Genomic DNA, 27,155 nt, shown 5'->3' on the forward strand with positions numbered 1-27,155 from the left:
TGCATTGCTATATATTTTGTACTCAGAACACAGTTCATGTCAGTATTTCATAAATTTAGTTGTGTAATAGCTTGGAATTCACAGTTTATAAAACAGATATGTATACTAACATAGAGATATAGAGTTATATACCTGATGATAGATGTTATCAAACCTATTCATAAAAAGCATTTTTTCAGTTTAGCCTCATATATTGTTGATGTTTATCCTTGAAAGTCTGTGTGAGCACCAGCATTAAAGTAAATCTAGTTTTTAATGCTATTTGAGTTCATTTTATGAGACATTATATAAGATGAATTATGCATTATTTTATGCATATTTACAATGGTGTCTTTTAGAGTTGAGATTTCATTTTATTTAATTTCATAGTTTTATTTAACACTTGAATTGTCACGGCCTTGGGGTGTTCTACTGTTTTTGACTTCAGCTTAGGGTCTATATACCTTCTATTTTCCTCCCATTTTTTCACAGGCCTGTAACAGCTTTTCTGCTTTGTTTTTACATCTGTTCTGCAGGGAAACTACTTTTTCAATAAGATTATTTCAGAACAGTTCAACAACAGTATCAGAAAAATAAACAGTGAGTTTGTTTAGATGACTATTTTCTAATGTTGCTCTTACTCTTGGGGGAATGTAGAAATTGTAGTTCTTTTGCACATTCCAGTCCTAATCACTAGTGTTTCTTTTAAGAACTACCATGCTTGACGGAATTCATCTTGCTTACAATATTTCATGATCTCAAGAAACAATTGCCAAATCCCTTATGAATACCTTTTTTTTAAATTAGTGTAGCAATTCAGGCTATTCAAGGCCCAGAATTTATACCTGACTGAATGAATGCCAAATTGGATGTTCATAAAATATATTAGGAAGCTATGTAAAATAAGGCTCTAGTGGAAAAGCAGTAAAGAACACACACATTCTTGCTTTACTTTACACTGGAAAATTTATTTATTTATTTAGGTACTAAAGAGGAAAAACCCTATTGTTCAATACAAGGCCTCTGGGTTTTATTTTGTTTTGAAAACTGCTTACCTTATTTAGCTTTCTCATGTTCTTAGAAAAATCAGAAGTTGAACTATTTTCTGCATGATCACTGAATGCTTAATCAAGTCCACACAGAACCCTTGAATAACACAAACCAAAGTGGAGTGCTCAATTGAAGTCTAGAACAGAGAAATGTTTGAAATAACAGCAAGTTAAAATATGAATGGTTGATGTTTTGGTCTTCAATTATTTCCCCTTTCTTATGTTTAAGTTATTGGCAAAGAAATGCTATGTCTTATGCATAGAAGGATATTCTTACCATTGGAAAGCATTTCCAATATCTTGGTATTGAAAACAAGTCATCGTGAACATGCAGATTAATTACCACATTTGAAATCATAACACAGACATGTCTTTTTTCCAAATGTTTTGGCTGAATCAAGTAAACAAATGAAACCTGAAGATTTACTTTTTTTTAACTGTGTTTTGTGTGTTTCCTTAGATGCAAACTTAGGAACCAAAATCACATGCTTTTCATGTTGATTTTTCATTAATTTTTTTCTTGTATTTGTGTCTTCCATCAAATAAAAGTTCATGACTGGAGAACTGGCTTCCCATGGGTTGGACAGGTATATTCATTACTGGGTAATAAACTGTCTGGATGGCCAGGCCTGGAGAGTGATGGTGAATGGAGCTGCATCCAATTAGTGGGTTGGTCCCTGGTGGGGTTCCCCAGAGCTCAGTATTTGGCTCAGACCTGTTTAGTGTCTTTATTGATGATCTGGATGAGAGCATTGAGTGCACTCTCAGCCAGTTTTCAGGTGACACCAAGGTGGATGTGAGTGTTGATCTGCTGGAGGGCAGGAAGGCTCTACAGAGGCCAATTGTATGGGCCAAGACTCAAAAAGGCCCAGGGCTGGGTCCTGTGCTTGTGTCACAACAGCCCCGTGCAGTGCTACTGCCTTGTGGCAGAATGGCTGTAAAATTGCCCAGCAGAAAAGGACCTGGGGGGTGCTGGTTGACCACCAGCTAAACATAAGCCAGTGTGTGCCCAGGTGGTCAAAGAAGGCCAATGACATCTTGGCTTGTATCAAGAATAGTGTGGCCAGCAGAACCAGACCAATGATCATTCCCCTGGACTCAGAACTTGAGGTCACACCTCAAATCCTGTGTTTAGTTTTGAGCCCCTCACTACAAGAAAGACTTTGAGGTTCTGCAGTGTTTCCAGAAAAGGGCAATGGAGTACAAGTCTGATGAGAACCGGCTGAGGGAGCTGGGGCTGTTCAGCCTGGAGAAAAGGAGGTTCAGAGGGGACCTTATCGCTCTCCTCAACTGCCTGAAAGAATGTTGTTAGTGGGGATTGATTTCTTCCAAGTAAAAAGCAATAGTGAAAGAGGGAAAGGCTTCAAGTTGCATTGATGTGTGTGTGTGTTAAATTGGATATTAGGAAAAATTACTTCACTGAAAGAGCAGTCATTGGAACAAGCTGTCCAGCAAAGTGGTAGAGTCACCATACCTGAAAGTGTTCAAAAAACGTAGATTTGGCACTGGAGGACGTGGTTTATTGTTGAAGATGGCACTACAGGGTTAACAGTTGGACACAGTGATCCTAAAGATCTTTTCTAACCTTAATGATTCAATGGTTCCATGGAAAATTGATTTTTAAAAGCATTACACTGTCTGTTTTTTCTAAGCTGGTGATTATCTCTCTAGAATTCTAAATTGGACTGAAGATTCTTCCCTCTCACATACTGGAATAAAGAAGATAAACTGAAATTAGCCAGAATTATCTTAAATATGAATTCAGATGTGAGAATAGGAGCGTGGCCGTTGCTGTTGACCACTGGATTCTAAAATTGAAAATTGGGAAAAAAAGTAATACTTAATTCATCTGCTGTTACTTATGGTGTGTATTGTCTTTTAAGGTGTCTGTTGGATATTGTTATGAGATTGCACATTATTTTAAAATAAAAGTCACTAAATAATCCCTGAGAAATTTTCAAGAAAGATGTTTCCTTTTTATTAAAACACAATATTAATAGATAATGATGGTAGAAAAATTACTCTATTTATTAAACACTTTTTGTCAGTTGTTTTGGTGTACATTTATTCAGTATGACAGCATGACCTCTCATTTTTACAGTACTCAAATTAAGCAAATGCCAAAATAAAATGGCAAATTGTCCACTTAGAGGGCGAAAAAAAGGAACTGAAACAAACCAAGTAAAACCCAGACCTTGAAAGTCTAGAGTTTAGTCATTAGCACTTGGAATGCTTTCTGTGTTAGCTGCAGGGATTTCACGGTACTGACACAACTTCAGATGGTGCACTTAACACTTTGCTAAATCATTTGCACATTTTTATCTGTTTCAGCTGGCATCACTGCCTTGGAAATCTTCAGCTTCTCTTTCATTATAGCACACAGGTATCAAGTTAAAGGAAAGTGTGCCTTCTTCTGAAAAAACAGTGTGACTTGATTGTGATGCAGAATCCACAGAACTCTTGGTTTTTTTCATTGCTGAATGAATTTGTGGTGCTCTTGCGGTGTCCTTGTGAGTGGAATATTACTGTCAGGAATTCTGTCTATTCAAAAAAAGTTCTTCAAGAAGGGAAATGTGGGAAGGAAGGTCATATAATTCTTGTGGGGGTGGGAAAAGGAAGAGAGAGGAAGATAGAAGTTCAGTACCTGCACATTGTCAAGTACCTGCACATTGGACATGCCCAGACAAAATTACTACAAAAAAGTTATGTTGAAAAAAAAATAGGCTATATATACTGATGAATTTTGTTTAAACTGTCTATTAAATTCAGGAGGAAAATTAAAAATTACTATGAAGGAAATACGTAGTATTTTTTCAAGGTACAGGGCTTTCCACCTCCTTTTCAGAAAAAGTGCAAGAGCTCCAGAAAGCTTTACAAATACATTATCCATCATTTTGCTGTTTTCTAAAAATTGTAGTGCTAACAGAATTCTGTGAAATTCGTTTATAAATACATGTGTAGCAATGCTGTTAAAATGTCTTTTAGCTTTAGCTGAACATTCAAAAAGTGATCCAGGTTAAATTCTGTATGCACTACAGAATAGGTTTAAAGACTCAATAAAAAGTTTGTCTTAGCCAGTATGACTGGAAGTATTCAAATGCTCAAATTCTTCAGAAAAAGCTATGGCAATTAATGGATTAAACTGCTTTAAAAGTCATTCCTGTTTCTACTTGTCCTTTTTTTCCCCTAGACTGTAATACTGTGCTACTTCATGTGCATACAAACTGAAATTAAGTCAGTAAAATAAGTTCTGCCATGACTTAAAATGGATTATATGAATGTTACCTTACAATGTAGTATTGAAAAGAAAATCATACATTTATAATTCAGTAATGCTTCTACATAAGGATAAATTTATAGTGTCAAGAGGTAAGTGTTTTATGGCAAACAAAGCCAGTTATCTGGGTCATTCCAGCAACTTTGAACTAATGAGTCAATTCACACAGATCTTATATAGGTTTGTTTGACAGTTTACAAAATGCTGTAAAGGCAGCCTTTAAGAACAGAGAAAAATCTATTGTGAATTATAATTTCAGTCATTCAACTAAACTCTGTATGAGTAGAACAATTGTGAAAATTTAGTTACAAAGCCATTGCTACCTTCAAAGAATTTGTGATGAAATATTTATTTATTCTTCAATAAATAATTTAAGGTCGCCAAGCATAAACAGCCTTTGGTGACCTGAAATTACTTTCAATTCAGTTAAATAAATAAAAAAATAGTAGCTCAAAATAGTTATTCCCATGGCAAAGTTTATTTCTCTAGTTATAAAGAGCAAATTTATATCTGTGTATCTAATTTCATAGATTTCTTGAAATTACCTAAGAAAGTATGACGTGCAGCAAACTCTTTAGCTTTATTAATGGGCATGAAAGTTAGTCTTGCTTTTAGAAACTCCATATGCAATAAATATTATAAAAGGATTTTCATTAATTTGAAATATTTCTGCACTTCAGTAGCTAAACCACTGAAACAGCAGACAGGGCTTAGTAGCTGTGGTGACAAGAGGTTTCAGTTTAACTTTCTGCCATTTTCTGGTGGGAAGAAATGCGACAGATGAGCCACGTGTGTGGAAGTTATGCATCACTAGAAATGTTCTTGTAGACAGCACTCCATTGAATAGTAGTTTAAAATTATCTTTTAAGTTTTTTGTACAATTAGTTCTGTAGCTTGTATTTCTAAACTGCATAAGGATTATCTATTACTATAGCCCTAGATTAATTCTTATGTAGAATGCTGGTGGGTTTTATCAAATTCTAATATTATCTGTGAAAAAAGTTGCATTTTTTTCTGTGTTTAGAAGGGCAATTTGTCACTAGACAGAAGTTATATCAACTAATACATAAAACATGACTGCTGAAATACCTGACTAGGATTTTTCTTTCTTTTGAAAGCTAAATGCTTTCTCATAGGTAAAGATATATATGGTTTTCTCATAAGATTGATTTTCCATGAAGTAGGCGATAGAACTGTTTGTGTTTTGACTTCAGTTTGCTTTTACATATTTATTAGAAGAAAATAATCGATTCGATAGCAAACTATTTCTATAAAGACTACTGGATATAAAATTGAAATTGTGTTACTCAGGTTTAGCAGGAAAATGGTACTTTTTTCGCTTTTATTCCCTAGGAATTATATATCACAGAAAATATCTTTAGTCTAAGCACAGAAAAATTTTTCAGTGGTCGCATTGCTTGACTGAACTATCTCACTCGGGCATTATTTTCTGTGAAAGTAATCACTTACACATTTATTTGAGTAGACATCTCTGATTTTTCAGGTACTTTTTAATAGATATACATAGATGTAGAAGTAATTTTAAATGGATAGTTCATGTAGTCTATTCTTGTATGTCAAGATAAAGATTTTTGATATTTTTCCATATATTTTTTTATTTTCATAGAGCAATATCCTCTTCTTAAAGAGGTCTGGAAAAGCATTCTGCCTTTTTGGGTTAATATTGCCTAGCTTTCAGTGTGATTTTTCATATTTATAGATATTTTTGGCTAATTCTAATATCTTTAGAAAAAAAAAAAACCCACAACTTTGCTGAATATATGGAGCGGATAGGATCAGTCCTGCTCGGAAAAAAAAAAAAAATAAGAGGTATTTACACAGTGCAGAGGGCTCTGCATCACATTTAGCTTACTTAAAATGGCAAAATTAAGTCAGGGAAGTTCAATTGTAATTAAGGCTATTTTCTTCTCACAAAGTCCAGAGAGAAATATTATTTTTAGAAACATTATTTTTAAAACTCCCTGTTATCTCTAAAATATTTACCTTTTGCAGGTTGTTTTTTTTGGGGGGGGGTTGGGGGACTTTTGGCTTTTTTTTGGTCTGTTGGTGTTTTTTTTTTTTTTTAATATTTTTCCTTTCAGAAATCCACACATGGGTCATTGGTGTCAAAGTTTGTTAGCTAAGTGTCTCTGAGAGCTATACTCATGTATACAAGTGTGTATACACTTGTATGTGACCCACTTGTATGGGACCCATGGACCCAAATCCATAGGTCATTGGTGTCAAAGTTTGTTAGCTAAGTGTCTCTGAGAGCTATACTCATGTATACAAGTGTGTAGTGTTTGGCTCGTCTTTCTGAAGTGCTCGTAAAGATCGTATCTCACCTTAATAATCTTTAACTTTCATGTGTTTATGTTTCACACAAGTAAAGGACATGGAAATTGTTAGTATCTTACTGCTTTTGTAGAAGAAATTGAATGAGAAATTCCATATAACAAAATTATCGTGATGTTCTTCTAATTTTTTTTCTAAAACATGTCACTGATTAACAGTTTGGATTACAGCACACACACCCATGTGCCCTTTGCTGGATTATTAATGCCTGGAAAATCCCTCAAAGCTCCCACAGTGTTCCTGTACTGGGTCTTTCTGTCATGAAAGCAGCCCACATAATACTCTCATTGGTGACCACAACAGTGCTGAGTTTAACACTGAACATTCTTGAATAACATAAAGGCTTTTTCTATTTCCACTCTGCCCCTCTTAAAGCAGGAAGCTGGGAGAAGACATGGCTGGTGGAGCTGGCCCAAACTGGCCAAAGGGGCATCCCACTCCATAAAACATTCTGCTCAGGGATAACAGCTGGGCAAAAGGAGGAGGACGGGCTGGGAGTGGGGGAATATTGGTGGTTAAGCCATGGCCCTGTTACTTCTGCTGTTTTCCAGAAGATGGCTGGGCATCTGCCTGCCAGCAGAAATTAATGAATTAATTCCTTATTGAATTCCTTCTGTGTTCCTGTGACTGGGCAAGCAAGTGATCGGGTAGGCAGTACGTGGTATACAGGGCCAACCCACCACAGTTCCTTAGTAACAACTGCAGAAAAATGGACAATGTAAAATTTACTAGGAGCAAATGTTTCACATCAATAAAACTGAAAATACTTGACATTTCTTTTTTAGCTTTCCTTGAACAGAAATGGTGCTGCACTTTAACCATATGGTTTAAATGCTGCTCAATGTGTGTGCTACATTTTCTAGTACAGGTCCCTGGGGAAGGTAGCAGAAAGACATCACAGATTTATCTATAAGAAGGGATTTGAAGTTAAAAACTCAGCAAAACAGTGTTGTTTCAATGTCTAACACAGGAATTGAGTAATATCTGGAATATGGTATGCTAGTTTTTACCATGGATAATTGAATTACCCATTCCATGACAGCTGCTTGATCAGGGATGAGTTAAATTTTCTCTATAATTTGTTTCATACAGAAGCATATTTAATCCCAGGGAAAGTCATATATAGTTATCAAGGAAACAATAGTTTTTTACTATACTATTAGCTCAAAATGGACAAATGTGTTCTTCATGTGAAAAGTTTGCTAAAGTGGAACAGTTAATATTATTGTGTGATGCGGCAGTTAAACCTTGCTTCTTGAAACCAAATCCTGACAGCCTTCCTAATTTTAACTGTGTAAAAGGAAAATTCTAGTCAAGAATTTACTCAAACTTTTGATTGTTTTGATCATTGTTGCTAAAACTAGTCAGTTTGGCTGGTGAATAACAAAAAAAATTAGATTGTTTTGTCTGACTGAGAACTAAGCTAGCCCTTTCTACTTTTCTAAAACCTTATTTCAAATAAACACTAAAATGTGTGAAAGGTTGTCCAGACTATGACCTTTTCAAAACTGCTGTCACTATGATGCACATTTCCTGCTCTTCATGACATTAGGTGATGTGTTTGGCAGAATAGAGGATTGCCTGCTGTGCTGCAATTGAAAAGCAATCAACCATTTGAATAAGGGTCCATGTATCTGTGATGAGGCAAACGTGTAATTTGTTTCCTGCTTTGTGTTAAAGAAACTCTTTTTGCCACTGGTTTGATGTTAAATGAATTATAAACATTTTTTAAAATAAAGATGATATGTGAGAAAGACAAACACAGCTAATGCTAATCAGAGCTAAGGATTTAATTGAGAGTAATGAATTGCTGGCTTGAAACTGCTCAAAGACATCAGTCTGTATTTACACTTAGAGCCAGCAGTGCTCTTAATCCAAATCTATTCAGCTGTTTGTGTCAGACCTGCGTGCATTTTCCATTCCCTTCATGCAAGGCAAGTAGCATGTCTGGAGCCCACAGGCCATTTTTTAAATTTAAATGGTCAGTGTAAATTTAACTGGTCAAGTGTAAGGAGGGTGATTAAAGAAGGAGATTTTTACAAGGTTTAATATTGTGCCCAAGAATCACCTCCTAGCAGTGAGAGAGAATTGGGCAACTCCTTCTTGGTTCCCATGAGCATAAGGACTGTCCTTGCTAGGAGAGGGAGCTGGCAGGAGAGGTGGCACACAGGACCTTGATGTGTGGGCCCTGGGCACAGGGCCAGAGCACTGCTCAGCACCACTGTGATGGTGAAATTGAAGTTGGTGCAGGCAGAAGTCTGAACAAGCACCTCACTGCAGGAAAGGCTCTGTAGTGGAGTTGTCACAGGCATTTGCTCTAATATCAAACAGGTGTTTCCTAGCCCTATTAGTGAGCAAGAAGGTTTACAGAGGCAGGAGCACATAGAAAGCCTTTGTAATCGCAGAAGGTAAGGGTCAGGCAGCTGCTGAGCCCCCTGATGTGGGCACCTGGAGTGGAGCAAGCCTACAAAAAGGCTGTAACGAGGACGAGAGAAGAGCAGGTGAAGGCTATGGAAAGGGGGAAAAGTTTCTGCCTAATAAGCAAAAGGGATTTTTGTGCAGTTCTGCTTGTATTGTAATTTCTCCTCATTTTCTTATGTGGTGTTTTTGTTCTTGGTCTTCAATTTCATTCAAGTAAAGGAGGTATGATTTGATTTTCTCTTTTCTAAGGAAACTAAATTTTGTGAATTTTGCTGAATATGGCTTCTAAGTTCTGGCAAGAAAAATTCATATGATCAAAGATGCTAACCTGTTTCTGGCTGACAGATGCACTTTTATGGGAGGTTTCAATATTTCGAGTTAATAACTAGGCAATTCAGCATTTACAGATCTCCCTGATATTACTTGGTATTATTTTGTTCTCATTTTTCTCACTGTAGTTTTGCATATTATTTCCTTTAGCATAATAATTATTGATATTAAAATAATAATTATTTCCTTTCCTTTCCTTTAGGCACATTTTCCCAATTTGTTCCAACTTACCTTTGTAGGGCAATAAGAAAGTCACTTTACTTGAATATAGACACCCTATTCTCCTAAGTGTATTTAGGCTTGACTTTTAAGGTTGAAAAAATCCTGTACAGTCATAATCTCTGCATCAATTTCTGTTAGTTGGTCCTCACTGATAAATACAGAGTCCACCAGAAGATCTCAGTCATGTTCTATGGAGGTGTAAATCTTTACAGTATTTCCTGTGCCCCTGCTGGGAAGGAAGGAGGAAAGGGAGATGAGTGTCTGAGGGCAGAAGGAGAAGGCAGGAAAGAAGGAAGGAAATGAGAGTACAAGACCCAGCCAGAAACTTATTTTACACACTGGCAGAATAAACTTTTGTATAAAGCACTCGAGCTTACTTGGCTGGTGCTGAAAGGAAACCATGGCACAGCAAGATAATGGTGAGCCATGTGGATGATTTTCTTTCACTCCTGCAGGTGGGAGCAGGGCTGAGGGGTGTGAGCTGCAAGGGGCTGTTTCTGAAGGCCATGGGCTGCAGCTCCTCATTCTGCGTGGCTGTGGAGCTTTTGTTTGTCCTCGCTTTCCACCTTCCCATCTTTGAAGCACTAGTTCTCTTCAGTTGTTAAGATATGCGCCATTATGTAGTGGAAATTCACTACTATAATCATTATATTGACAGATGTTTGAACAATTTTTTTATTTACTCTCAGATAATTCACTCTTTTCTTTAAATTTTGTCCTCTGCCCCAAAATATTCCTAAAAAAAAAAAAAAATCTAAATTTCTGAATAATTTAATATACCAAGAGTTCTGGATAATGAGTAGTGCAGATTTAGTGTCATGTTGAGTCAATGTAATTACAAGCTGTTCTGGGTAGTTAAATAAAAAATTGTTAAAGAACTGTTGCTGAAATGCTACAGTTGAAAAATAGAAAAAGTCTAGAGTTTTAATATTTATGAGCAGATTCTCACAGGTCATACTGGGGTCTTGCTCAGTGTTAATGCCCTACCAGTCTTAATGGTAGGTGGTGATAAATCTTATTTGCTACTAAAACCTGAGACTACACTGAACATTTATTAAAATAAGGATTACAGTCTTGGTTGGGCCTTTTATAGATAGTGTATTAAGCAAAAATACAGCTGTAGAGGTGGAATTCTAATTTACAGAATGGTTTTAAATAGAAGAGGGAGGAATGGGACCACAGGTCTTTTGACCCCAGAAATTACCATTAGTTATTTGCACAAAAAATATTGGTGCATTGTCTTGAAAAGTAGCTACCACTTTGTTTTCCATGACATGTGGGTGATGCAGCAAGTTAGGATAGAAACCATGAATACAAATTATGTTGTTAGGGAAGTAAGAAAACAGTTTGAGTTTATGAGAGAATGCTCAGCACACAGAAAGTCTGTGTGTGTCTGTTCCAGCCCAGGGCCAACTGTAGAACGCAGTGATTCATACTCTCATGAATTTCCAAAGTTCCACTGTGCAATGTTTCTCCAAACTGATTAGATAAAAGGATAAAGTATCTGTGTGTGTTTCTGTGAGTCTTTTGCATGCTAAAATATCAGCTTAATTCCCAGATGTAAATGAATCAAACTGTGACCTACAACTTGCTCAGCTATGGATTCTGTTGAAGTATCCTTTCAATAGTCAACCTGTATGAGGAATCCCAAGTGAAAACTTGACACTGTATTTATTATTTTTTTTTTAATTAAAACTATTTTACTTTCACTGCAGCCTAAAAATAAAAACTGCTGCCCTTCTATTTGGTATCTATTTAGAGTTTTAAATTTCAAGAGGATCTGAAAAATCTGACTGCTTTGACTGTTTTGGGTGTAATACATTTTTAGTGATAGTTCTTCAAGTGAGGTTTTTTTTAACTTAAGGCTGTGATAATTTGAATGTTTCTTGACTTACTTTCAGATGGAACAAAATACGTTTTGTTTCCTGTAATTCTTTAGATCCTCTCAAAATTTGTAAATATCATACTTTTTTTAGATGAAAATTCAGAGTACATAGCTCATATGGGTATACACTTCCCCGTTTTTGTGTTGTGGCATTTGACAAATGTAGACTTGACTATCATCACATAAGCAATAACAATTGCTGGAAAAGTATTTGCATTCATGGCTGGATGATTTGTCATCCCAGATTACTGGCTTTCAGTCTCTTAATATTGAATATGCTTTGCTGCTTACCTTCTCAACTAAATTACTGAATTATATCTAAATATGGCATCCTAAGTTGTTCTCAGACTAATTTACTTTCTCAAACATGTGCTTAGATAAAAGAACAGCCTTCTGAAAAACTCAGTGTTTGTGATGATGATGGTCTCCTGGATGGGTGCTGCACCCTAAGCAATTTTATCCCAGGAGATTTAGCTACACTGACATTCAAGAAACCCAACCAAACAACAAAAAAAATCCCCTAAAAAACCTCAACAAACTGAAAAAAACCTCATCCGTGTTCAAGGTATCAAAAGTATACCTTTGATAATAATATATCCAGGAATGAAAAGTAATAGTGTCAGTTTCCTAACAGTGATTGAAATAGTCAGGCATTCATGAATGGGCTGCATGACACAGCCCATATTGCTTTAAATTGTGGTTTCTCTTTTGTTAGTGGCAAGATTCCTGTAGCTTAGTAGCAGTTCTTTTCCAAGGTTAAAATTATGGAAGTACCCTTTTTGGAAAGAAAAAAATAAAATGAAGGATATGCCAAATATAGTGATTTTTGCAATTTGGACTTGAGCAGTGAAAAACAGCAGAAGTTGGTTTTACTTAAGCTAGGTTTTGGTTGTTCATTTGTTTTTTTAAATTATCTCTAAACCCATTTCTTGGTATTTCTCAGTACCTCTTTAGATTGATTTGTTTACATTTTCTTAATTGGGTGCATGTTTAGTTCAAATTTATGGTTGTGAGCATTTTGTCGCCTGTTTTGGAATTGCATGGATTTAATTTATTTCTTTGCTGTGAGTGATCTGGTAATCTGGTAACCACAGTTTGGTGCCCTGCTTCAGAGTACACTTCTAGCTGTTTTTTCTTATATATGTATTGTAAACACTATATAGCTGCTCCTTCTCAGTGCAGAACAGTGCCTGTTAAACATGCTAAAACTTCTGGCTATAACTTAATGCTGACTGAAGGCTTTAGATTGTATCTAGAGAAAGAAACCTGCTTCTCTTGAAGTCAGTGGGAATTCTACCACAGACTTCAATTGAAGGAGTTGCATATGCAGTGATGTATGCAAATTTATGTATTGTTTTGGAGTAGTTAATGGTGTAAAATGAAGATATATATATAAAACATTTCATAATAAATACAGTTTTTCATTAAGGCAGAAAAGTTGCTTGTTTATTACTGTACATAATTGGTATATGTTGACAAATACCAATATATATAATGTAAATTATTCGCCCTTATCTGAAAGGTGTTTTGCATTCAGGCATCAGATTCAATTATAGTACTAAGATGAAGTCCCAAGAGAAGTCTTAAATGAGTTCTATTTTCATAGCATACAGCGCAGTACATGTTTGATTCACCACACACCTCTCAATAATTCAGAGCAGTCTTCAGATGGAGTTCTAAGATCTTTATCTTCAGTTCAGAAAGCATAAATAATAATGGTTTATGTACTTTGTCCTCAAACTGTAACAATTCCATCACTTCTAAGTTCTTACATTCTATAATGTGAATATATGACCTGTGCTGGAAAGCACTCTTGGGTATTCCAAAGCTTTATTTGAGCTTACCTTTAGTATAAGAAAATAGGGAAATTTGATTTACATTAATTTCTGTCAGTCGATGTCTGTTGCTCACATATAGTAGTGATAAATTGTCATGAGGAGGAATACTTTCAAAAACTTAAGGGAAAATTTTAATGTTGAATTGAGTTTTCTTGTTTCAAGTCATTTTGGTGCATGAGCAGATAAACCCGTCATCAGTCTTGTCTTTACATGTGTATAAAAATCACTGTGGCTTAGTTATTTCAGCCATACAACACCTGAGGTGAATATGTAGTCCTCTCAACTTTGTACTGAAATTGTTATCAAGTAATATAGTGAAAGCATGTAATTAGAGCCAAATTTCATGGTTGTGTGCTTTCTGTAGTACATTTGTCTAGAAAATTTGTGCTGTGTGAGAAAGCAAGAAAATCAAAGCATGGTCGTCTAATAGCCCCATAGGCTTCAGAAGAAAAAGTGGTGAGATTTTATATCTTCAGTAAGTGAAGAACGTAAATTCTCAGTGGCTTGAAGAAATGTGCATCAAGCTATTGTATTTACATGATAGCATTTCACTATGGAAAATGACTCTAGTATGACCAAATTACTACCAAATTATGCATTTTGATTTGCTTCTTCATGCTATTTTTATATGAGTTAGCCAAGGATGGATTCAGCTAGGATGTGAGGATAAGGAAAGTATTGCAAGGAATTAGAATAACAGGTCTTTGTTCTGGTCATTAGGAGTAGGAAACGAGAAAATAAAATTAAGTAACTTTGAAGGGCAGTGTCTGTTCCCACATTTGGAGACATTTTAATATTTTTATTCGTATTTCGTGGCACAATTATGTTATCAGAAAACCTATTTATTGATAATTGCAATTGACAATTCTTCTTTCATATTCACATTGTTTTCACATCATACACTTTCTCTTGCCAAGAAGCCATAGTTAGTTCTATGACAGTCAAAATGGAAACTGGGGATATAGTAAGGAAATATTACTGTGCACTGAACTTCCCCTTTCATCAAGAGATCTGCTACTGACAACAGTGCTTATCTTACATGGTGGCAGCCGCGCAGAAAGGATAGAAAGCAGACAGATGGCTTTGGTAGCCGAATGTAGACAATCCATTCCCATATTTTAGGAGCAGAAGGAACTGAAAGTTGTGGCCAGCAGAAACTCCTCTATTTCTGCTGCAGCAGTCTTAAAGCTCCTTTTGCCATCCAAATCACACTTTTCATCATTGAAATACCACTTAGAGGTTCATGTGACTCCTTCTAGCCACCATTCACTTGATGTATCAGTCCTGCTCTTCCATGCTTTTTTTCCTGAAATGTCCTTGTAATGCCACCACAGAGGTTTTGTCATTTTTTGTTTTTAAATTCTCCATATTGATTCAGAGCCCTGATTCAGCTCTAGTTATTCTCATGGATCAGTCTCCATGTGTGAATGTCTATTTTATTTGCCTGTCAGAATTCATGGAGCTTCTGGAAGATGCTATAAATCACATGGTTTAGATTCAGGTAGTCCTGCAAGGAGCACAGAGTTAGATTCAATCCTTATGGGTCCCTTCCAGTTTGACACATCCTATGGTCTAAATTCTGGAGAATACATTGTTCTATAGCATGCAACAGTATAGCAATCTTAAGGTCACAAACTTCAGTATACATTTAAAAAGTAATTATTTACTATGAATTTTTTAATGGCAAGTAACTCTTGTTACTAGATCTTGCTCTAAATTACAGTTAGCCTATGACAATGATTAAAAGTATAAAACTCATGATAAAGAGACTAAATGTTTTAACATCAGGCTGACCTATGTTTAATATTAGTCAAGGATGTAACAAAAGACATAGTCTCACCTCATTTACTCAAATCAGTTCTTTATGTATCTTGTATGTAATTAAGCAAAATTTAATTATTAAATAATAACTGTTTTTTGGTTTTTTTTCATTTTCTAAGGGTATTTTGGTCAGGATGGCCATTATGGATCATGTGAAAACAAGTACTGTGGTCTGGGCAGACACTGCGTTGTGAATGGGAAGACTGGCCAAGCTGAGTGTCTGTGCATGGAGCACTGCAAGCCACATTACAAACCTGTGTGTGGGTCTGATGGAGAATTCTATGAAAACCACTGTGAAGTGCACAGAGCTGCCTGCCTGAAAAAGCAAAAGATCACTATTGTACACAATGAAGATTGTTTCTTTAAAGGTAAGCATGGCTGAACAATATCTGGAATATTGCTATCGGGTATGTGTTTTCAAGCTGTTCAATTAAATCTCTATAGCGTCTGCACAGTGTACAGTGAATAAATGACTTGAAATATTAATACAGTAAGTATTGCACTCCAGAGATACCGTATGGATTTTTTTTCCTATTGTTTACACTCAATGCTCTAGGCATTTAAACTGAATAAACCAGTTGTCTCTTAGAAACTAATCTATGGCAGCTTGCCTTACAAATGTGGTTGCTGAACTCATTCATCTAAATGTACTTGTATCCCAAAGCCTGAAGGATGTTAATCTTTGTTGCAGGAAAAACAGAATTTAGGATTTTAGAGGAGTTTTGGAAGGTTGCAGGACCTGTGCTCATATTTGGTGTTAGAGTTGATAGAGCAGCAGCTTGTTCACGGATAAATTGGTCTTTCTTGCATTGAATTTAGATAATGAAAAGTATACTTGTGTACTCATCAAAGCATGCAAGATTAGTTACTTTCTAATCTTTTCAATGCTGAGAATCCAGCCTGAATTCTGAGAGCTACACCTTATGCTAAGCGTTTTGTGCTGACAATGTCAACAATTGCAACATGCTCTTTTTTTGTATAATTTGAGTGCACCTTGCAGGTGTCTGGATGTCTGCCAGTGCAGACTTTGAATATTTGTGACTACTTTGACATATTTTGAGTGTGTTTTCACTGGTTAAAAAAAAGTGGATGGCTTTGGTGGGAGAGGAAATTTTTTTTTAATAAGGTCCTTGTTTATTAGTCTTTTTAATGCTTCCTGAAAACATGTAAGCTCAGCAAATTCATCAAAAAAATGCTGAGATACGGGTATCCATAGGTTAAACTGGGGGTGTGGAAATCTTCTAACAGGAATCCATATATAAGTAATAACAAAAGTTTAACTTTGTTCAAAACTAACTGTGGACACTGGATAAAATTGATATATCATCACAATATGTAGGCCTTAAGTACATAGCATGTGTTCTGAGGTAGCGGAAAATAAAAATGGGATTCTAGGAGTATAACATACAGTGCTTGTAGGGAATGGTTTGTGCATTAACAACAAAACATGAATGCTTCAATCTTAGCAATCACAATATCTTTAAAAAAAACAACTTTGATGATGCAGTACTGTGGGAGAAGAAATGACAGTAGAAAACCACTGAATGTTTAAATTTATGGGGCTAATTTCAGTTCTTTAGTATGGTGTATACAAGAGAAATAATTTCAGAGCATGTGTGGGAAAAATTATAGCATTGCTACATTTTTTCCCCTTAGAAAAAAAGAGATTTATTTATGGAAATGAGACAGTACTTCAGGTAGAAATATAACCCAAATATTGCCTTAAGATTTGTTAGCTTGTCTTTATGTTTTAAATTCACCACACTTCTTTCACTCTTGTTGTTGTGGACAATGATCTGAATGATCAGCTTCTAGCACCTAATTTAGATGCTGGATTTAAAAAGTTAAATAGTAGGTTTTTCCTACTTACTGTCAATTACAGTCTTTAGCAAGTAACTGAGTTACTTTGTCTGTGATGCCTTCTAAAAACTGTTATTTATCAAGTTACCCAACTTCTCTAATTTGGGCTATAACTACATGCCTAAAAATAATGTAGAATATTTCATTTTCCCTCTTCTTTCTCATCTTATGTTGACTTCAGTAGTGTTAAACATATGAGATGGGAACAGTTATTTTTCTTTATCTTATTTCATATATATGGGCCTTATTGATCTCTATGTTAACTTCACCTGCTTCATTGCATTAGCAGAGCACAGTGCTGTTAAAGCATTGTTGCCTTTTGTGACTATCTTCCAACATCTGTCTTTTGTAAATATCTTCCAACATCCACTGTATTTATAAGGTAATGGAGGCAGAAGATGTCAAGCTATTTTTATATGATTTCTTTCTTTTACAAAACATTTCTAATCTAACCACTAGTACATTACCTTCAATAAAGCTAAAGGTTCTGCCAGTTACAGGTCAAAAATATTAAAAAGCTAATAGGAAAAACCCCTCAAGAGTGCTCCTCTTGGACAGAGAAGGTGAACCCCATCACTACTGATGGTGTCAGAAGGGCACTGCCACGTGTCCTCTTTTTAGTTTAGCTGACATCCTCCAGCACATGATCTCATTTCAAGGAGCTGCTTCTGAGACCATAAAAATTCAAAGAAGATCAGAAAACAAATCTTCTGAGTGCTTTGTTTAGGCTTTCACAAAATCCTTTAGTAGAGGCTAGTCTGAACTGGGGCAGGGTGTGAGAGGCATGAGTGCCTGCAAGATACTGTTACATAATAGGATAGTCACTGTCAACAATGAGTATATTAAGACAGCAGTTAAATACATTTAATTTATAGTTCATTGCTAATCACTGATTTTCAGATCAAAGTACTGTGTAACTTCTTTTTGTGTGGTGTGTTTTTTTTTTTTTTTTTTTGTGTATTTTATCTCTAAGAAGGCAATGCTTTCAGTTATTTGTGCTTCAAATCCTCATACTGGGTTCTCTGTTCTCCCCTTTTCAGGGGGCAATATTTCTTGATGCAGAAATTTAAGTTTTAGATTGGGTATAGAGCTCAAGATGAGAGAAGCTGAGAAAGACACTTTATTTAAATGAGTAGGCTTACCAGAAAACACTAGTATTCTGTGTCTGGAGAACAAAATTTTAAAAGCTAATGTTCTATATACCTAATTAACATTATAATAGTAGCTAGGTAGCTATAATTTTTTGAATAATGCATCCTGTAACCAAATGATTTATAGTTGATCTCAAACATCATGAGTTCTACTTAATGGTTTGAAAATTGCCCTTTTAAACACTTACATGCTAAGTGGAATTAAAGATTGCCTTGATAAATAAAAGAGATCTTTGGCTTACATGTTGAAACTCCATTAAAATCACTGAGAAATGTGTCTTAGCTAAGCTATGCATAGAACACAGACAAAAAGCACAAAGAGCAATTTCTGAAACATTTGATAAATACATTTTGAGGTAGTGAAAGCTGTGTCAAAGCTGTACTCTGCTGACATGCTGTTTTTTTAAACTAAAACTTCAAATTCTGATACATTAGCTGCTTTGCATTGTAGCTTATTTATTTCCAGATTCATTGGACTACATCCTTTTTTCCTTTTTTTTCCTTTTTACTTGCTATCTTTATTTCTTCACACCAAATTAAATCACACCTTTTTCTGGAATATGTGTGGACTACATGCAAAACAGTAATTGAAGTTGAAAGTTTTTCCTTGATGATTGAGACTGTTATGCAAATGTTACATTTTTCACACGGTTCGAGATAATGGCCATACTAAATTAGAAATTACTTTTCCTCCACTCCTATAATTATTCCCTCAGTTACTTATTGGCATGTCATGATGCATCAGACACCGAACGATTTTTCCTACTGGCTTGGTTAGATATTTAGATGCCAACTGTGACCCTGAGAGTTAGTCAATAAACTGTCTCAATTTCTTCTCATATAGATGCAAAATGAATTCTACAGAGAAGCTAATTACTTTTAATCCCCTTTTCTATGAATTTAAATTAGAAGTATTTTGTATACCTGTAGAGTCCTCAGGTAAAGTCCAGTGTCCTGCAACTGGATGTTAGAAAATGAAAATTCTGCAATCACTTTCAGAGGAACTCTCAAGCCTGAATGATCTAAAAAAATGTAAAATATTTAAGATTATTCTAATAAAGCAAGGGAACTCTTTAGAAAATGCTTTGTGATCCTGTCATCTCAGGAACTTTCTGATATTCATATCAAAGAAGAAAAAAAAAGAAAAAAGAGATGGTGAAGTGCCACAGTGCTATGTTCAGTGATGGGAAGAAGAGGAAACATAAATGATGAACTAGAGGAAATACTAATGACAAAATTCAAATTTTGAAGCTAAGGTTATTCATTAGATCTGATATTGACCATATGAGCTGGGATGTCCAATATGCTTTTCTTGTATGCTGGGTGAATAAGTAGTTTGTGAAGAGCATGAGCATGGGAGCATGCAGGGGGCAGGTGGCTTTTGCAGGTTCTGTGCTGCCAGTGTCCTGAATGTTCTCAAGCCAGGCCCTTTGTGTTTCAGAGCAGCCTCTGCTGGGTGTAAGAAGAGCAATAGGAACATCTGACTCACAGTGTGTTTGGCACTAGTGGCTAACCCCTTCCCTGGCTCTTGCTACCCTTACCTTTAACAAGCCCCAGAGGATGGGGATTCAAATGGCCTAGAATTATTTTGCTTAAGGTGTCTCTGCCCTTATCTTTATTCTGTGAAGTGGCACTGTGAAATTAATGGCTTTTGTGCAGAAGTTAGAAGGCTGGAAACATTTTTATTCAGCTTCTACGAAGTTCAGTTGGACTCATGTGGGACAATGTACTGGGTTGGGAATGGCATTCTCGGGACATCAGCTAAGCTTCAGTTATATTTTTGTGTGTTCACTTCTTTAACTCCATTTTCCTAAACCCAGGCCAGTAAATATATGTAAGAGATTAAAAGCATTCAATGACAAATTCATCTTGTATTTTCTATGCACCCTGAGCTTCTTGTAAATTTTACATTATATTTATTTCCATACAGTTATACACTCAGTCATCATGACAAATGGCAATTTGCTTTGAATCTTCAGGAATGTAGCAAATACTCCTATATACTTTGAATTTTATAGAATATTTCTAGAATAAATTTTACTTCATATGTAAGCTTTTTACTTAGAAGCAGCTTCTGTGACATCCTTATATTAACATTATTTTAATCTCTTATCTTTTTTTTTTTATCTCATTTTCATTTGGTGACTATTTTCATATGTTAAAAAGTCTGTGAGCTTTAGATTTCTTACTATTACTAAAATATCTAGATATTTAAAGACATTTGAATTTATCCTGAGTGTTCCTGAAAGACAAAGTAGAAACATGGGTTGGAAAGTTTGCTCCCAAGACTAAGCTGTTCAGGGCAGAGGATAAGAGCTGACTGTGAAACTGACTTTCAAATTATTTATTCAATTAAGTATGAGGAAACTGTAAGAAGTTTCAGAAGACATTAGCAGGAATGACCAAAAGTATTAAATGGCTTAAAAAAGATATGAAGGCATCTTAAAAAAATCATCAGGGAAACCTAAGAGTGGATGTGAATAGGCTGCCTTGTATTCCAAGAAAATAAATTAAAACTATGAAATAAGAAAGCAGGAACAAATTCAAAACCATCTTTTGTGTTTGACATACAGCAGATCCTGTGAGTAAAAGCTACATAGGATTTCAGCAACAGATTGTAAATAGTAGGGGAAAGCCTACAGGCTTTGTTTCATTTTAAAGAGGGCTGGGGGAATTAGATAAAGTGAGATAAATACTAACTATTCTACAGAAAAGATCTAGGATGCCTATCTAACCTCTACAGTGACTTCCACATGATTAGTTCAAAGATTATACTTCTAAAATTTTTCTGTTTGATTGTGCCCTAGGTGATCTTAGATTGGTTCTTAAAATATTGGCACATTCATTTAGAAGCACTGACATTTATTTAATCTTACCTGATGTTCATGTACTTCAAAAGCAAGCATATAAGTCTCTGTCATTTTGCCAGTTTCACTTCTAGAAATATTTCATCTTTTATATAAATCTTAAACACATTATTTAAGTTTGATCATTAGCCATCTTGCGAAAGAAATTAGGGTATGTTAATCTGAATATCAGTCCAATGTTTTCATTACAAAATAACATTTTTCTAAGATGTATTTGCTTTTTTACTTTGGCTATCAGTTGGCTTCTCTGTTGAAGTTCTCAAAACCAGCATTATTACACTCTTTCTAAAAGCCTGTATTTCTGCATATAACATCACCCTTATGGTTGCTGCCAATAAAGTGTCAAGCTTCAGTTATCACTCCAGAAGTATGTTCAACACAAGCTGTATTGTGGAAAGAAATCCGAAAAAATCTTTCAGAACTTGAAGTTTCTGTTTGATCTTAAACCATTTGATAACGCTTAGGAATTATTAGACTTAGATTACTAATCCAGACTATGATCTACAGATCTTCCCTTTAGTTCAACACTTAAGAAATTAATATTAAATCCTGAATTCATGCAGAGATAACATTAGTAATTGCACATTCACAGAGTGGTAAAAATCACTGTTTATGGCTGGTGTGCTATTTCTTTCAGCACTTTGTTGGAAAGTGATGCTCTAACCAATAGAAAACTGGATCTTTTTAAAACCCTTTGACACCACACTAAATTTTAGCACTGTTCCTCTACTCTGCTTTCCCCACACAGTTAATTTTCCTGAGTTGCATTGCTCATGAGATTTGGAAAACTGCTGGTTTTTCCTCCAATATCTATGCAAGATTTGTCTCAAATGTCTCTCTTAAATTCCCCAGTGTTACCTTAAATGGCTTAAACTAACTGGCATGCGAGGCCAACATATGTAATATCTGCTACTAGATCTGCGGAGTGAAGCTAAAGCCAAGGTATTTATGAGAACATGCATATAAGAAGCTTAATTTAAAAACTGAACAGTCAACATTCCCTGCTTCACTGCTGTTGGTGATATTGTATATCTTTGCAACTAAAGTCCTGAACTCTACTCTCTCTTTCCTCCTTTGCATTGAATTCAAACCTCTGAAATGTTGGATGGGGCAATGACAACGGGGCAACTCCTGAGAAAAGTTATGAATATAGACTTGGCTTTTATTGCCTGGCTAATGATAAACTGCAAAGATATCCCTTACTTTCAGTGTCTGGAACAGTCCCAGCCTTTGTATATCAATGCCTTTAATGCTGGGATAAATCTATTACTCAGCTCTAACCCATTATGTATTCTACACTCACATAGTGATGAAGTATTAGTGTTCTCTAGCTAATCTCTGTACAAACTTAAAGAAGTTTAAAATTTCTTGTAAGGTCATCACTGCTGTTTGATACCACACAAAGAAATGAGTCTATGGACATCACAGATTTTCACTGGTAGAAAATTTTAAAACTTTTAATTTTTCCAGTAATGGTGTTGAATCTGTTCAAAGAACCTGTATTAACCTGAAAGCTGCATTCTCAAGTCTCTGCCAAGTCACTGAATCGGACAACCAACATTGTAAAGTCTGCTTCCTTGGAGATATTAAAAACCTGACTGTATGTGGTCCTGGGCAACGAGCTCAAGGTGGCCCTTCTTGAGCAGGGGAGCAGCACCAGATGATTTCTTATGGTTTCCTTCAACCTCGATCATTATTGGGATAAGCATCTCTGAAAGAAAACATCCTTACTTATATACACTGTCATCCTTACTTATACACCATCAGCCTGATTTTGAAGAAACAGAAAGCAGCTTATGGTGCTAAATTTCAGGCAGTAGTTTCTGGTACTGTTGAGATAGAATTGGAGAGATCAGAGGAGGAGAAACAGAAGTAGAGTTCTGGAAAAGTGTTATCAGTGGATAGAGTTCTGCCCCCCTTTCCAACCTGGTAACTTGGGCCTGTGGATAGGGCAGTGCCACTCACAGGATAGAATATTCTTTGGTCTACTGCTTTTTTGGTACTGTCAGAAAATTATTGATGTGTTGCTTGCAGTACAAGGATTGTACAGCTATGGTTCAAATCACGTGTCAATTTCTGTGCTCAAATAGCCTTTATAAAAACTTTTGGGAAAAGGCAAAAAAAAAATAACATACAATTTTTTTGATGTTCTAAAATAAATATTGCTAGTGCCTAGTATTGAGGATAGCAAATGTTTTTAAAACTGGAAGAAAATAGATAACAGTAGTGCATAGTGTAGTGACAAAATGGTTGCTTGTACTTAAAAATAATTAAAGAGCTGTTTTTTTACTATCAAATTGGTAGTATGGGATATTGAAAATTATTATACAATAAATCAAACTAAATGTTTTGTCTTAAATTTATAATAAATAAAGCAAGCCTGGTATTCAGGCAGACATTTAAATGAGAAACATATTTTTTAAGTTTAGAGTAAGTACAAAATCTTAAGCTACTCAACACTGGTTGGTCTGATGCAAACTTTAAAAAGTTTTAATTAAATAATGTCAGAATTACCATCAGGTCTTGTGGGAAATTTTTCTGATGGAACATATTGTTGGCCTTTAAAAATCATTAGCAATTGGATAAGTATACAAGGCATTGGCATGATATTTGTAATTCAAGTTGGCTAGTATATGGTACACCAACTTAAATCCATAGCTTCTTTTAAAAAATCTGAATACTTTGAAGAAAAGTAGGTATGCAAAATGATATTTCATTTCCATTTCTGGTCGTAGTAGCTAATAATGGATGGAGTAAGTAAATTTACAGAGGATAAAACCTGTAAGTTAAAAGCTTTTTCTTGTGGTTTGCCATTTAGTCCCTTTTAATATAGGATGGTTGGTGGTGTTTACAGTAAACTAAACTAGAAATGTAGCACTGCCTTTTCAGGGTAATTTGCTTGTTTTTAGTCTGTAGCACCCTAGTGAAACCTGAGAAATGAAATGGGTTTAAAGAAACTTAATCTACTCAGTTGACAGTAGCTAGTTTAGGCAAACTGTCAATATCTGTAAATATTTTTCAACTGTATATTTTTTTCAACTTTCTTTGAATATGCTTCCAAATTACATTTCTTAGTATTTCTTAGTAGATTGCTACCTAGATGACTTCCAGTTTTTCCCTTTGATTTGTCTCATCTGGTGACAAGAAAACAAAGAAAGCTTCCTGCCACCAGGCTTGTGATGGCAGCTATCATGTTATTACTATGCTTTTAATTTTTAAAGTTATAGTATGAACACGTATTAGAAGCAACCAGAAAATAAGTAGCCATAAGCACTTTCTAAAGAAGAAGACTGGGGCAGTATACTCTGTCTATTGTGTCACAGACAGGTAAATAAAATAAATAAAGTAACATGATTTTGATGAACATTGTATATGTTCTATTTACTGGTGGAATTTAGCAGTTTTGATTCACCTTAGTTAAAAAAAAAAAAAAGTATTTACACCATTGTAACCAGAGTTTATACTGTTACTTCTGTAACAGAGAACATTACAAGCATAAGATAATAATGTAAAGTTTGACAGAGACCTATAATCAGTGATTCAATTACAGCATTTTTTATCATGGAATTGTTTATTATACAATACTCCTTTTGACATAAACTGCAATTAAAGTAGATTATATTATCAGACTTTATCCTAAGATTTAAAAAAATATGGCTCATATTTAAATTTATATAGAATGGCCCAAAGAATCCTCCAGCTGAAACTGATTTTAAAAGATTAAATTCAGAATATCAAAATAGTTAATTTTTGCCTCATTCTAATTTATTTTTCTTCTTGTTTGGCTCTGAACTTCCCCCTTCTGCTGTCATTGAAACCAGAGCTTTGTTACAGATTATTTATAATAATTTATATGAAATTTATAAAATTTTTATTATTTGAAGTTTTTACTTTTCATGAAGAAACTAGTCTTTCTCATTGGCCTTAGCAAATGCACTTCTCCTGATACTCATGCAGAGAGTAAATAAAATTTGATAAACTGGGTGATGAAATCTGATTAGATCCTTTAGCTTTCTCTTTATCTGGAATGATGATGTGGATTTAATTTAAAATTGTTGAAAGTAAACAATAGAAATAAAGGAAAACAGATTATAGCAAAAATAAGTTAAACTATAGCCCTAAGAAATAAGCTAAAATAAAATTATACAAAACTTCCACTCACTAAGAGAGATGTTTTATATTTTTGCATGTATTTGTAATGGCTTTGGGTGCAATTAAATCCTGAACTCTATATTGCCAGGAAAGATTGTATCCCTCAGGGCTGGAACAGATGGTGGAGATTTTTTTTTTTTTTCTTCTCACCATTTAGAAACTAAGTCTGCTGAATCTCTGCAAGAAAAAGTATTTATGCCAAAGAAAGCTGCTGATGTTGGCCTTAAAGTAGAAGAATCCTTAGCTGTATTCTCTGTAGGGTTATTATTAAGAATCCTGGTAAACAGGCAGTGCATTGAAGTTTTGCTATTAGCAGTGTTTAAAAACAGATTTGATATTTGTCTAATAATGTGTGTTTTACAGAATAAAAAAGTGCTATTGACTAATAAAACTGCAAGTTTTCACTTGGTGTTCAGCCTGTTTGTCAGGATATTTCACTGTGCAAGGAGGAAGCTATGAATTAGCATTTCCCAGTCATCACTTTGATAATTAGAAGAATAAAAATCTAAATGCATGGAGAATAGCAGAAGTGTTGTTAATCATGTGCACTCCATACTCTTAATCCCACCTGGAAAATAAGAAAAAAGCACTCCTGGGATCTAGTAAAACAGCAATCCTTGTATATCACTAAAAAAAAAATCTGAAAGAGGGAAAAATATCCTTGCAGTATTAAATATTAATTATGGTCGAGAAGTTTCATTAGTGCTTCTAAATTTAAGACAACTGCTGAATGCATCAGTTGTTTTTTATTTTCCTATTCCATCTTCTCTTTTATACAAGTCCTTGCCATTCAAACAGAACATAGATTTTTATTGGTCCCTTATGATGCAAACTATAGTTGTACAATCATCATTTTAGAATATGAGCTCTGTGTGCTCTTAGATTTGCTGTCACTTTATCACAATTGTCGAAGCATTTTGAAGTGTATTTGCTTAAGCAGGTGGTGAATGGCCACACTGGGAATATATCTATCTTCTTTACTGTATGATGAAGTTTTAAAGTAGACATTTTCGCTATGGTAGTTGGAAAAACATACTTTTGTGATAAATCTTGTAGGGAAAAAAACCCAACAAACTGGTAAAAAGATTAAAAGCCCTGAATTATACTGAGTAGATGAAATTGGTATAAATTAGATAGTTGAGTGAGCACAAATGACACATACAATAATATATAAGAATGTTAATGCTTTCTTTCATTTCTACAGTATTTCATAATTAATTTTTTTAAAATGAAATTTAGAATTATGTGTTTCAGATTTTCATTTACAAAAATCCTTAAGTGCTAAGGATTACTGTGGGACAGGGAAAAGCTTCTAGTTTATATGGGAGTTTCTCTAATGCTATCATTTCAGTAATCTCAGGATTTAATTCAATCCTCCCTGCTGAGTTTAATGAAGATTAGGTTCATTGAAATCAGTCAATTGATGAATATTTCTTATATTGCAAGCATGAAAGATGTAAAAGGGAGCCCAAGGAAGAGAATACTGGGTTAGAAGTTTGAAATGAATAAACCATAAAAAAATCAACAATATCCAAACAAAGACCACACATGCACCCCAACCCCCCCAGCAAAATGTGAAAAAACTGTTGAAAACACACTGTTTGTACCAGTAGTGTGATGTAAACTTGAATGTTGTTCTGAAATGGTCTCAGGATTTGCCTGAAACATAAATCCAGTTGATCTGTCAAACATCATAACTGGTGGTAGTTCTTTACTTATATTGGATGGTGTTTACTTACTTTGTATGTTATGGAAATTTACCTCACAGTTCGACTAATTTTTTAAAGATTTTCTTTTACAACTCCTTTAAAATATGAAAAGGTTTTTGGAAGTATTCTGAAATTCTTGATGCTTTTTAAAAAGTAGAGTTAGATTTGCTTTGCTTATGTCCAGTACTTGTAGAGAATAGGTAGTTGAAAAAAAGGAGAGCTCAGAAGAGTGTCCTATG

At 34.9% G+C, this 27,155-nt stretch overlaps 1 protein-coding gene across 5 annotated transcripts in view; it reads left to right on the top strand.

Moving 5' to 3' along the window:
• Positions 1 to 27,155, top strand: part of FSTL5 (follistatin like 5) — a 383,037-nt gene that overhangs the window by 177,048 nt on the left and 178,834 nt on the right. For 4 of the 5 annotated variants that reach the window (XM_068187171.1, XM_068187170.1, XM_068187173.1 and 1 more), the window contains one exon: positions 15,297 to 15,545. In XM_068187171.1, coding sequence (XP_068043272.1) covers positions 15,297 to 15,545 — 249 coding nt within the window. Of the gene's footprint in view, positions 1 to 9,082; positions 9,304 to 15,296; positions 15,546 to 27,155 lie in introns of those variants that run through there. The other variant, XM_068187174.1, reaches the window with a different exon arrangement.

Source organism: Anomalospiza imberbis, chromosome 4, assembly GCF_031753505.1.
Source record: "Anomalospiza imberbis isolate Cuckoo-Finch-1a 21T00152 chromosome 4, ASM3175350v1, whole genome shotgun sequence".
Taxonomy (NCBI): domain Eukaryota; kingdom Metazoa; phylum Chordata; class Aves; order Passeriformes; family Viduidae; genus Anomalospiza; species Anomalospiza imberbis.